The sequence below is a fragment of the Schistosoma haematobium genome, chromosome 6 (genome assembly GCF_000699445.3).
Source record: "Schistosoma haematobium chromosome 6, whole genome shotgun sequence".
Lineage (NCBI taxonomy): Eukaryota > Metazoa > Platyhelminthes > Trematoda > Strigeidida > Schistosomatidae > Schistosoma > Schistosoma haematobium.
Window position 1 is genome coordinate 11428356 of NC_067201.1, and position 14541 is coordinate 11442896.

A 14541-nucleotide genomic window follows, 5' to 3' on the forward strand; every position below is an offset into this window, starting at 1 on the left:
TTGTAAACTAACTTATATAACGGTACTACAATATTGAATAAAGCCATAATTAATAATAAACATCTGAGAACTATTTCCTGTCCAATAGTATGTCGTGATCCTATAGATATAAAAATTCAAACTACCCAGTTATTTTAACCACAACTGAAGACATTGATGTGAGGTGGTTGGAAATAGCCAGTAGGAAACCCTGCCTGACTAGTGTTTCGTGCTAGCTGGTACTCGTCGGCAAGAGATATGTGTAACCTTAGGAGATTGATGCTCTCTTCGGAATTAGAACTGACATCAGCCATCTCCACAGTCTGTTACATTACCATTAATTTATTAGGGCTCAAAATGACCTCTTTCGAAGGATCAGGAATTTACTTTAATTCATCAGTAAGTAACCAATGATATACTTGTACAATCCTTGATCGATAAAAATCCAGTCAGTACTGAAAAGAATTACCTCTAATATCACTACTATTTATTCATTCAATCACATAAACATTGGTGCAAGGAGGTACGATATATATATGCATCATCCGATTTGTGTGAGAACTGGAACACTGCCCATACGCCCAAAATGAAATAGGTGGTTTTTTGGAGGGCAACTCCTAGAGCCTTTGACCTAAAGGTCTAATCCACAAAGGAGATGCAGTCCCATGGTAGCCGGTGACCAACAATAGGTTCACACGTCATTCGTTCCCTCAGGATTCTGGAGCCCATGTGCATTATTGGTTTGGAATTAGGGTTTTCCTACTCCATTAGGTGGATTCTCCGTACCCACGAACCCGGTTGGAGCGCCGAACATTCGCTTTTCGTCTTCTCGACTTCGTTAAACAAGACCCTCGTCATGAGGACTTCCCTGACAGTGGTTGTATACGCGTGGTCATGTGAGAGCATTTCGAGAGGAAAAGCGGACTCGCCTCAATCTCAGCCGTACCAGGGCATTTGGGGCTTTATCACAACACCTCACACCAAAATGATAATCAGTTGATCAGTTAAGTAGATTTATGCATCATATTAAGTAAAATTATATCCGAACGATGATAATGAAGAGGGTTTATACACAAATCATTATACTTTTTTTAAAATAAAAAAAACAACAATCAAAATCACGCAAACTGAGTACAATTTGTAATTACATAGTTATATAACACGGGAAAAAAAAGAGAAATGATCCTGAGCAATAAACTTAGAAAAGGACAATACATGAATAAACCCATTAACTCATGCTACGATCATGAATCAGTAATTATTTCAAAATCTCTTTGAAACAAAGTAAAGTAAACCCCGTTTTGAAATATAAATGATCAATTCAGAAAAAGAAAGACAATTACCAACAGTTGTTACAAGGGATCGAATTTCGTAAGAATAACTTTGACAGGATACAGTGTATAGCACAAAATCAATGTCGATTGAAAAATACACACAGAATTTATGAATGTGTGGAATGTGTTTATGTGCATTTATCAACAAACTCTACATGCACCCACACTCATACACACACCTACATACATACAAACAAATCAACTGTGATGATAACAAAATCTTTCCTTCTTTAACAAATAAGTTCATTACATCCTGATAAACAAAAAAGGAGATTAAATAGACATCAGAAAAGGAAGACACAGAATACGACTTACTCAGAAATTTCAAAACAATGATGATAGATAACAACAATAACAGTAACACAAAAGAGAGGTAACGATTAAACACAATGAAAAAAAAACTAGGCTTATTTCCATGCTGAAATAAGTTTACCTGATGTTGTTTTTTCATAAAGTTAGTTAGGTAGGTTAGTTTAGAGTAAAAATTTACAAAACATATAAGCAAAAATAAACAATATTAACATGGGTAAAATCCATTGTGAAAATTTTAGTACACGTTGCTCTAATTTTAATAAACGTCTTAATTCATTATATTCATTTACATGAGGAAATGGACAATTCGGTATTGGTAAATTAAGAAATTTACATAATGGTTCCCAACCTTGACTTATGTCAAATTTTAATAAACGATCAGATGGTACAGTTTTTATGACATTTTGATTCCAATTAACAAAACCATTCAACATAGCTGTATCATCGGTAAAATCCATATTCTCACCAAATACACGTCTACAATTCATAAGAAATAATTCATGAAATTGTTGTAAACCGATACATTTTCTTAAAAGTTGAAATGACCATGAACGTGGTTGATCTATATCTTTAGGTAATATAGTGGAACGACAACCAGCTAACCATATTTCAGGATCACGGATAGTTAAAATAACCTATTTATGAAATGATAAAATAAATGATTAGTATTTATTCGCAAAACGATGATTTTAAAAATATGTATTTGTGTAAAGCTTACTCTCGTTAGCATTTTTTTGGCAAGATTGTTTTATACTGCACAGAGTTTCTAACCCTATGCCCAACTCTCCTCCTTTATCCGGGCTTGGGAACAGCAGTAACCCCATGAAAAGTACCAAGGCAGCATCACTGATAAACAAGGAGGATCTAATGAAGATGTGAAAGCACAGATTGATAAAGCAACATTCCTACAGCTAAAGAGCATCTATAACTTGAAACAACTGTCAGCCAACATCAAAGTCAAATTTTTCAATACAAACTGCAAGACAATTCCACTGTAAGGAGATGAAACTTCAATAACTACTACAACAATCAACAATAAATCACAAATATTTCTAAAAAATTTTCTACGCAAGATACTCCAGATCCGTTGACCAGATACTACCAGCAAAAACCTACTGTGACAGAGAGCAAACCGAATTCCAGATGAAGAAAAAATTAGGAAAAGACACCGGAAATGGATGAGACATGCATTGAGTAAATCATCAAATTGCATCACGAGGTAAGTCCTAACCTGAAATCTTCAGTGAAAGAGGAAAAGAGGAAGACCAAGGAACATATTCCACAGGGGATTGGAGGGCAGAAAAGAAAGAAATGGATGGGACTTAGCAACAGCTGGAAAGGAGAACCCAGGACAGAGTAGGTTAGCGAATCCTGGTCAGTGGCCTATGCTCCTCTACGGGAGGGGTAACAGACGTAAGTAAAAAAACTAAGTGTATAGCTTAGATCACAGACTCTATGTTAAACAATGATAGTTAATGAAGTACAGCGGATTCATTCACGTTTTCTGTAACACAACCTAGTCTCACTAGTCTTGTGCAAAGGTGGATTCGTGGTTAGAGTCTTAGCCACTAGTTTCCAAGTTTGAATCCCGCCCCAATCGAGTAATGTATCATTAGCTCTCATATTTAGAATGAGGCTTATAGTCGAATACATGAATTTATAAATAATAACAATATTTGGAGTTTTATCATATGCTAGTGAAGATTAAATTATGGGTAACTTCCGGAAACTGTTATATATATATTCCTTTTATAATAAGCTTCTATTTCACATATTGACTGCTATTATACGATTTACTATTCTTAAGTTATACCCAATTTACTAATTACAGTTTCACACAGTCACAACCACTTTTGGCTTGATCTAGTATAATTGTTATTTTCTGTTTTATGGTATTTTGAGGTCTGGTTTGCTTGTTTATAAACCCAGTATGTCTGAAATATATGATTTACACGGTAGAAGCTGTGTTCTGGACGTAACAGGCAGGCTTGACGAAGAATCAATCAGGACTCAGAGTTAACTCTAAGCTGCTTGTAGTGTTAAGGCCATACAAGTCAGTGTTTTAATTGGTAGGATTAACCACATGATTTAATTAACAGGGCCAAAAAGAACACAACAGTTGAGCCTCAAAATATATGGTTTATCCATGGCATTCTATTTATCATATCATGATTTGCCTCAATACATTTACTTAATATTCTAGTCATATTATTTATTTCAAAAAAATACGAACTGACACATGAATGTTATCCACTGATCTACTGAATACATATACATATAAGACAATGCCCACAAGTAGCACATGTACCAACAAAAAATTGATCAAAATTCAGTTCCGACTATCAACAACGAGATAATTCAAACTCTTACTAATAATGATACTTACAATAAGTTTAATGTTAGAAGCTCCTTTAACATTTAGATAATTGAATTTTGAAACTTTGGAGATTTGTGATGCAAGTGCATCCTTATATAGTAGTGATAGGTTTATTGAGCTGAGTGGTTTCAGTGTCATTTGGAACAAGATCGTCAGTGCTTACTTCAACTAGTGTTCACTAAGTCCAAAATTTACCGAATACAACATTGGGCAACTTTATTGAAATTAAGAGGACTATACACTACGGCTTTGAGATTCCATAGTAAAAATATTATTATTCTGTTGTTATTCAACTAATCAGTGGAATATCGGTTATCAGCAACGTAGAACATGAAGCATGAGTGCATTATTCATTCCACTCCTATTCATTCTCATCAACAAACCTCAAGATGAAAACCAAAGTAGTAGCAGTATTGCCAGTCAGCTACAACGTAGGACCAGGCACATACATGCATCACGAAAGTTGCCACACCGCATTAGCACAACAAGATGAACACCAAATTCATAGAAGTACTCACTTCAATGATGGTAATGTATAAAACAAAGATTGTGTATAAGGATATAGTACAGGAAGAAAGAATTAGTTCATAAAAAGAAAGATATAAAGCAATTGTAATCCCACTGTGATCGATTCTGAGGCATGTCACCCAGTCTCTAACTATTGGTTATGATAGTCACGCGGACCTCAACCAAGTGATCTGCATCTACCAACATGGCTCAGACCAGAAGTTAGTGATAACAAGGACTGATGCCACGTTCTTGGTTTGACCGCCCCTAACTTTCTTCCAACTGTCTCCAACACTAGTCAGTGACAATAAAAAGAATTAAACGCATAAAATACGATTTGAAAGGAACGAATGAATAAAAGGTACAACGTAGTTTCGAAACTCATGACCTAAGAGAAAACAAATAATGAATATATGGATCTATGTTATTGAGACAAATTCTAAGCAATTTCACTCAACATCTCCAACCGTTGGTCACGACAATTTAACCAGGTATTCTACACTTAACAGTAAAGTTCAGACAAACAGTCAATGACTTTATGAATTGATGCCAAGTTTTAGTTTGTGTGACGTTGGCTTTCTACCCCTACATCAAACAACATATCGAGCTTATGCAAGTGACAGTTAAACTAGTGACTCTTCATTAAGACTATTTTTATTTCTTTTGAATAAAGCCCATGGCTTTAGAAGTAAAAAAAATAAGCAATCGTAAACCGCTGAGTATATTCAAGTGGTCGGAAAATATATTAGATTATGATATATCTAACATTTAGTTTTTAGTAAACATTAACTTCAATAAAGATCAATACTAGTAAATTCTATGGAACAAAATATGAGCAGTATATATATATATATATATATATATATATATATATATATATATATATATATATATATTCTAGTTTTGTAAAATGACTCGATTTGTCAACAAATCGTTGAGAGCTTTGCGTCACTCGCCACTTGATAATAGTACTCGCAATAAGTTAGGGAAACGATTACGAATTCTCATAAAAATACAAACTTTCCTTTATTATATTAGGAGCTCAAGAATACAAAAGACTTGGGAACGAAAAATTACCAAAGCTCTTGTCATGAAACTAACTTTTTAACCATCATGTAACATGGTAAGTAACTACTAGAAATATGACAAGAATTCCTTTCAGAAAAGAAATACAAAACAGTCAAAAAATTGATAAGGTTCTTCGCAAATAGCCTGTTAAGATCGATTTCTTTAGTTAGCTTTCTTGATGGCAAGAAAGTATAATTCAATATCTTTTGTATTATTCCGGAAAGCAGCCGCTACTTCAACATGATGGTGTAGTTCACCAATCATGACGACCGAATCGAGATAGCAATTGGCTGGAACACCTATTTCTTGACGTCTTAACCACGACAGCCAAGTTGGTAAAAAATAGAAAACATTAAGTCCGACGGTAAAGCCTTGATGTCGACCGGGTTGTGACGACAGTAACAGACAACATTACATTTAGGTCTATTACCTTTTTCGTAAATTGAAAATTAAATTCTCTGCATCCTAAGGAATAACCGCTGCCACCGGAAAAACATGGAGCTTAAAAGAACAGAAATCACTAACTAAAAATCATGTAAAATGTCGAAAAATATGATCCACTCAGAATAAGCAATGAGTATGATAGTTGGAACACTCTGAGAACTTCAACCGGTCATCAGATTACTCACCAGTTTCCCACTACTCAGCAACAACAAGAATGGAATTTTGATTTCACACCTTATACACCATAAATAACTGACAGTTAGGGACAGGTTAAAATATTAAGTAAGGCCTGTGAGGTGAATGCAATTTCATTAAGTGAATTACAGAAATTCCTTTGCAACAACTACAGTTTGCCCAATAGTTACCTAAACATTGGCATTCATTCTTATGTAACCCGTAAGTGTATTTCAAGAGCAACAGACTAAAGAAAATCAGACAGGTTTCCAAACGGGTCACGAATATGATAAATAAGCATTCCCTGTTTGACATGTCTAGAAACATAAACATACCTATTAACTACCGAAGCTCGTTAACCTGAAGGTGAGATTAATCCTCAACAACAAAAAGGTATTGTAACTACGTTTATCATTCAAAGACATATCATAAAAGTTTGTAGACCTACTGAAATCTCTTCATTTTAGTACTGTTTGTCGAGTCAGAGCTGATCGCCTTCCGGATTAGTTACTTGGAAGTATCTTCAAAGTACCCCACGTATATGACTGGACAACAAAGTGAATAATGTTGAGGCTAAGTATTGACTGTTAGATAAATGTGACAAATCGCTTGATAAAGCTGTAAATTTATATCGCCTGAGGCGAGTAGGACATAATAAGTACTACAAATTATATATATACACTCGTGGCAAGCATCAGAACAAATTTGGAGCAGTCTCCAGGTTGCGAGACTACAGTATGAAATAACTAGATCCCACTGAAAGATCAGGAGCTTATACAACGACTAAAATCTGTAACTGGATCGTAAGTTTCAACATTACTTTGAACGGTCAAATTTCTAGACTTCGTACGACAATTACATCAATCAGGTTCTAAGTCGGCTGTCTGACCCAATGTTACAATTAGAATTTCAAACTCACTTTTCTAACCATTCAACAACTAATGATTCTCCAAACTATTTGTACAGTAGCTAATCCTGTCGAAACTGTGAGTACTAACCTTTACGGAACCTTTTACACATGCGTAAAACTGATTAAGTTGTATCAAACAAGAAAATAAAAAATGATAAACTAAACAATGTAACTAACAAGGAGACCACTGGAAGTAATGCGTACGAATTCTATTTTAAATGAATTAATCAGTTAAGGTAAAGTAACCGATTAGAAAACTAAAGACGAAATGTTTTTAAGACATTTTCGATGGATTAATTACATATTTCTTTTGGCAAAATAAAAACTGATTACCATCAATTGATTTACATGGTGAGGAAAAGTTGGCTATCTGTAAATTACTAAATATAACTTAGTGAACCACTATCGACTGGATTAATAACATTTATGTTAGTATTTAAAAACATATACACATACTCCGAGCTTTCGTAGTTATGTGATATAGCTAACTCCTGTAGAATAGGTGTAGTCCACAGTTTAACAAATGTAATTTTAAGTAATCATTACAATAGTTAATTCAAATGTTGAAATTATCAAATTATACGTTAACTATTATAAAAGAATATATACGATAACCACAATAAATGTATCTAATATTCTCACTATTGGACTGATAAGCCTAAAATTCAAAGAGAAAAATTATGCCGAACAGGATTATATAATTAGGAACATTGAACTAATATAATATAATATAAAATATATTAGATACATGTGAATCCGTTGTTTATACTTTAAATTGGTTGATATTAGTGAAAATGAGATTATATGAATCAGTGAGACCATTTTGGTTAACTGGATCAAAATCATTTATATACATTAACATTAAAACTGTATTGATGTAGGGGAATTGTAGGGAATTGTATCTCATTTCTATTTGTTTAGAGTTTGTAGATGACAATCCATGAGAGCTGTATATGCACATACATAATACATTTACCCAGTTTTATTAACTCCAAGAATATTAAAAGATATAATAAAATAATGAACATGAAAGGTGAAGAACTACAATGTAGAAGAATGATATTATTAGCATAGTTTTACTACATATAACTAGTGATATCTGACTGACAAACCACTCCATTACAAATCCACATACACTATGATATAATGGATACTACTTTCAATAAGTTTAAATAAAATAAAGTAGTAGCTTTGGTTAGAACACTCAGTTTTCAATTAGTAAATTGCGGTTTCACAGCTCGTCAAGCCTAACCCTCCCTCCTTAATCTACTTTGACTCAACACCAGTAGTAATTGTGGTAGTACTGGTATTTAAAAGCAGTGTGGCTTTAAACTGGTTACACTAACTTGTACTAAGTAAATGAGTTACTTTAAGATTAACAAAGACCGTTTGCTGAGAAAATCCATTCATTTGTAAAATTACTTAGATGTTAACATGCTATTCACTGATAATGCTTTAAAGATTTTTACAACACCCATTATACTCTGCATTGACTTTTAGAGTTACACTTTCAGAGGTATTACTAGTTCAATTTAAAAAGGAGACAATTACCGAGTGATAAAACTTCTTACAAACATTTGAAACGTTAAGCATCCTACCCCAAATATCGAGACATACTTAGGTAAACAATCTACTTAAGAGACAGGACGTCATATCTAATCGTTAATTAGCAAACTGAATAATGGCTACTGTGTAACAGCTTCTAAATCCAAACCATGGGGCATCCTTATAACCATGTATTCCAAGATTGAGTTAAGTGACAGTTTAGAACGTACTTCTGTTGTGTTACTAATAAAAGTTAGGGACGATTTTGGTGAAATAATGAAATATGATCCTTATGTATTGATTAAAAGCGTTTTACTAGCAAAAGGTTAGTAATACGTCCTTCATAATATATTTTAGACGCCTAACTAACTGGAATTATGAAAACAAATATTTGCTTAACCTCTATACTATCTTACTGTAAATTAAATATTAAAAAATGTTTTGGATTTGATATGTCTTCTCTTTTTCTTCCAACTAGGTCAAAACAACTCAGAGAACATAGAAGGCAAGTTCAAAAGTCAAGAACGAACAAAATACACATGATTTACAGGTTTTTCTTACCGATTAACCAACTCTTGGAACGTACTAACGGGGAAAGTGATGCGTATACTTCTAACTGACTCATTCAAGAGAAGATTAGACACACAGACAAACTTACTAGAAAAGGCCTAACACATACATTTGACCTCCTGTCCTCAATATACAAATATGGATTAAAGTCGAAATAGTATTACTAAATGTTTTAGCTTACTGCGACCGCATAAAATTTACGTACCATTTTGGATCACTAAGTAATCTTTGACAAATAGTTGGTTTTTTGGATAATAAAAAAATGATACGGTTAACACCATTTTATATGTCCTAAAGTAACTAAATATAGCAAAATTCTTTCTAAGGGACTCTAAACAAATAACATATAATTAAAATAACCCATTGCGTCATTGAATAAAAATATAATTCAGAGAAGAAAATTTCCATTTAGACGAAATCATCCACTTAAGCTGTACATTAGTAAATATATATGTCTATAGACAATTATAAATACGAATGTACAGCTTGAGTAAATGATATCGTTGAAACGAAAATTTTCTTCGCTGAATTTCGTTTAAATAGTATATAGCCCAAGAAAAAAAAAATCTAAATCAACATACGGATCAAGGTACGATAAATGGGAAAGCAAATACTTATTACATCAACAAATATAAACAGGCTAACGTTCATAAGTAAACCTAAACACTCACTTAATTGCATATACAGTGACTTACTGGGAGATTCACATACAAGATAAATTGTAAGTGGAAAGAAATTATGAGATATTTGCCCAAATCACTAATATAATCATGCTTAACTTTGCAAAGCCCTCGAGAGTTTTGTAAACAGTATTGTACAATCTAAAGCGTGTTATTTAAAATGACAGTGGTATTTCCCCTCAGAGTTAAATTTATAGTTCTGATCATTTATTAAGCGTTAACAATACTGTCTTTACTTTATTAAATTAATTTCAGTTAAAGTAACACCAGAAAGTATTGTTTTTTCAAAGAAATTTAGCACCTGTGATTCTTGAGTACACTGGGATTTTTGTTTGTTGCACTTTTAGATTTAACAGCTCACGGTTTCACTTTTTCTTGTCATCATTTTTGTCTCCATGTGTCTTTTTGTGTCTATTTCTTTTTCAAACGTCTGATTGTTGACTGGAAATGTGCCAAAAAAGTAAGTGCTAACAACCCGGCAATGCTGCTGAGGCAAAAACAGCTTCCTATTCGAAGCGATTTCAGTGGTAGATACTACTAAAAGGCACATTAGAAAGCGTAACCGAGATGAATCAAATGACATTCACTCTGTAGATACACAAGTCGATGTGAAGTCATCCCAAATGAGCTGAGTCGATTGACTTACATGAACCAAAAGAGGAAGGACCGACTTCAAAGAGATCAGTCAGCAACGAAACCTCAAGAAAGGGGGTTTACCTTGCTACCACTCTCCAGAGGGAAAGAAACGCCTATAAGACCTAGTCGTAAGGCTAGGACTGTTTCTATCAGGAAAAACAAAAATATGACCACACAAATCATCGACAATCATTTAGGATCTTGTAGTGTGTGCAACGAGACTGTGATTGCTACTCCAATGAAAGCTGATGAGCGGGTACAAATCAGGAATAAGAAACAACCGCATGTTGTTAAAGAAAAACCAGTCACCCAAACAGTAGTTGAGAGATCGAATGCCGATCACAGTGACACATCAGTCGTCTTTCATAGATTCAAGGGGAGTGAAAGCTCAGAACCCAGGACATTGGGTTGATAAAAGATCTACTTGACCAACTAGTGTCTCAAGCAAGCTCTAGGGTCACCTCGCTAAAGGTCTATAGACAAAATCAAACCAAGTTGCTAAATATCTCAATGAAGGACTTAAGACTACAGAATAAACATAAAATGAAGGGATGTGGAGATTTCGTCCGTAAAGTCTTACCGCTCACGGACCGTATAAAAAGACCAGAAGCTAAAAAAGAACTTGAACTAAGTTTAGATGTTGGCGAGGAATTTAGAATTTTCGGGTGAGACTTTGACAAAGAATGATACCAAAGCCACTTTGGATGAAGCATGAAGCAATCTAAACGATTTATTCATTGAATCAGTCTTAATGTTTCTATTTGAAGCCATATATTTATGATGAAAAATACAGTAGGAAAACAGACAAACATAGATCATATTGATCCGTTGGTTACGTTAGATATGTTAAATTGAATTAGACATAATATAATCACCAGTGTTTTTATGGTTAAGCATGTAATAGGTGAAAATGGCTTCTGTTTACTTTAATAGTTGAACTTATGAGTCAATCTAAGCTAGATCACCATCAAAAACCTAGAATCACTGGAAGACCGTTTCATGTCGTCGCTGTGGTCTAGTGGTTAGGACATTGCGTTGTGGCTGCAGCAGCCGACGTTCGTTTCCTGGCAGCGACATCCTATTCCTTGGGGGTGTGGCCCCCTAAGAAAACCACCTGCTTCGGTCTAGGCACCCGAGCAGTATCTTAGCCCCCACGCAAAGCGAATGATTTAAGTGGCACATATCTATTTGGTGCCTTCTTGTACCTATGTTTATGTGTTTAAATAAACAATCTGAATGATCTTCGGATCTGTTACATAGATGCCTGTAGCTTGCTCAACATGCGATCGGAGCTACGTGTACAGATAGACTCTATCAAGCCGGATGTAGTCGCCGTCACAGAAACTTGGCTGACGCAGTCTGTAAACAGTAGGGAAATTTATTTAGAAAGTTTTACACTAGTAAGAGCTGACAGAACCCAAAAGCGTAAGAGAGGAGTAGCTCTATTCACTAGAAATATTCTTTTTGCCGTCAGTGATATCCTGTGAAAGTGAGACGTGTGAATTAGTTATTTACTGCTTGAAATGCAAAGGACAGGAGCTTCTGATTGGTTTGGTTTACAGTGAGGAGAATTAGGTGTCGCTAGACGGTTCCAACACTTAGTCATTAAGTGGTCGATGTTGTTATCTTGAAAGACTTTAATGCACCCTATGGTAGAATGGGAAGGTTCGAGGACTGAGTTATCAGATAATTCTTAAAACAAAACCTAGTTGACAGGGTTATCACATGTAACTTAGAGCAACATGTGAAAGAAGCAACTAGGCACGACCCAAACTCCGAATCATCCTTAAAAGATCTCACATTGACCGATTATGAGGGGGAATCTCGACAACAACCGGATTATTTCCAAAAACGTAGCACGGCTTTAGAACATGTTATCCATGTCTCACAAATTTCCTAGTAGACCGTGGAATTTGGTGTATTTATAAAAATCAAACTTTACCAACGGATGAAGCCTATATTGGCTTCAGTAAGGCTTCCTGCTCTCCTATCATAATCGGTTTTGTTATACACTGACCATGTCAAGATATGGAGAGCCATAAAAAGTAAGAGTGATAGTTTAGACCTCTAAAATGACCTGAAGAAATTATCTGAGTGGTCTGAAACTTGGCAGTTGCCGATAAATGCTTCCAAGTACATTATGATGCATACTGGTCACCAAGATACAGACACATACACGGCGGATAACACTTAACCATCTGTTTGTTGTCTAGGGACACAATGATCTAGAAGTTATCGATCGACAAGACTTGAAAAATAATGCACATTGCCGTGTGATATCCGGTCAAGGTTTTAGAACTCTATAGTCAATACCTGAGGCCCTTAGTCATGTAGATGCTAAAATCTTTTTGACTTTGTATACAGTATTCATCCATTCTAAACTCGAGTATTGTATACAAGCGACTAGTTTCTGAATAGAAAGCGATAGTGATTTGTTGAAAAGGGTTCAAAGAACAGCAATTAAGCAGATTCCCAGAATGGCATGGGTGATGATGATAGTTTGGCTAAACTAAACCTAATTCCCTTGTCATATAGACGAACCACAGGTGACCTGATCAGTTTCTAACTACTTAATGATATGTTGGCATCTGATATGCTGTCATCTTTCTTGCCTTCCAAAAGAGAGGATTTACGAGGACACTGTAAGGAAGCTCACAAGCCCAGAATAAATAACTTGTCAGCTGACCATTGACCTTCCCATCAAGTCATCAATCAATGGAATTCACTACCTCAACACGTGATTGAAGCTTCATCTGTAGACGCATTCAAAAGAAAGTTGGATCAACTGAGATACCGCCATTCCCACGACTAACACAGATCTCTCAGTCTCCAGTTCTTTTCAAACTGTAACTGATGTGATGTGACGAATGAATTTTTAATATATGTATGAGATTGTTTTAATTTTTAGTTATATAGATCTGATGCACTTAACACAAAGTGCAAGTCAGCTATGTCTAGAAAGCTGATCAAGTGCTGACTGTTGTATACAACTGACAACGCTTGTCAGTCCCTAGATTAAGATATGGTACTCCAATATATACAAGATAAAGTAGCATTCACAAAGAAGCCACCGCGATGAAGAACATAAAATACAGTTTTCGTCTCGACTGCAAAAATTTGGTGAAGTGAACACGCAAAACAAAAAATTACTAATTATCTGTGCCAACCCAAAGCGCTGTAGTGCATAAGCTGTTACACTTCGCATTTGGATACTCAAGGAAGTAACTAAAAGAACCAGACGAACATATGATGAAGCTAATATTGGCATATTATAGTTTATTAAATGTGATGCACGACGAAGCATCTCTGTATATTTTATCCTTACAATAAAAATATTTGAAAATAAATACCAACTATAGACTCACTTTTGCATTAGGATAAAGTTCTAATAACTCCTTGTAGTATGCACATGAAGGATGATCAATGGCAGCCGTGTATCCTTTGAAAATTTTATGACACAGAACTTTGTCGAGTTTTTTATCCGGCGAATCACTCAATTTCCTATCAAGTTCCATCCATTTCGTGATGTGTGAATGTTGATGCAAGTATATTTCCTTTAAGTGATAGCAGGGCTTTTTATAAAGCAACTCTAGAGCAATTTTTAAACTATTGGTACCAGTACGACCCAGACCTGCACCTATTACTACGAGACCAAACTCCTCGTCCTCACGACCCATTACCCACGAATGATAAGCCCCACTGAATTGCACACACTTTATCCTCACAAGGTCATTTATTCGTTCTGCAATCTGATTGAGTAAAATCAAATTGACCAATCGCCTGATACAATATTGGTGACAGGCGAAACAGACAGGTCAAATTGTTGACGAATGTGACTTCGACATGAAAACAAGAAGCATTTTCCTTGAAAAAGCTTGGACCAGATTGCCAGGCGAAACGTTGGATTTACAAGAAGCATTCAGTTTGAAACGATTGATGGTACCATTATGTAAAGAGCCGTTTCTAGAGAAATGACGGTGAGACTATAATTAAATTACTAAGGTG

At 34.9% G+C, this 14541-nt stretch overlaps 1 protein-coding gene across 1 annotated transcript; it reads right to left on the reverse strand.

Moving 5' to 3' along the window:
- Nucleotides 1-1044: 1044 nt before the first annotated feature.
- MS3_00011041 (uncharacterized protein) lies at nucleotides 1045-14227 on the reverse strand. The gene is made up of 2 exons (XM_051219450.1): nucleotides 13902-14227; nucleotides 1045-2260 (listed from the first exon to the last, which is right to left on the reverse strand). Exons 1-2 carry the CDS (start codon nucleotides 14211-14213, stop codon nucleotides 1787-1789), a joined length of 786 nt encoding a protein of 261 aa, XP_051065464.1. The 5' UTR covers nucleotides 14214-14227; the 3' UTR covers nucleotides 1045-1786.
- Nucleotides 14228-14541: the final 314 nt, after the last annotated feature.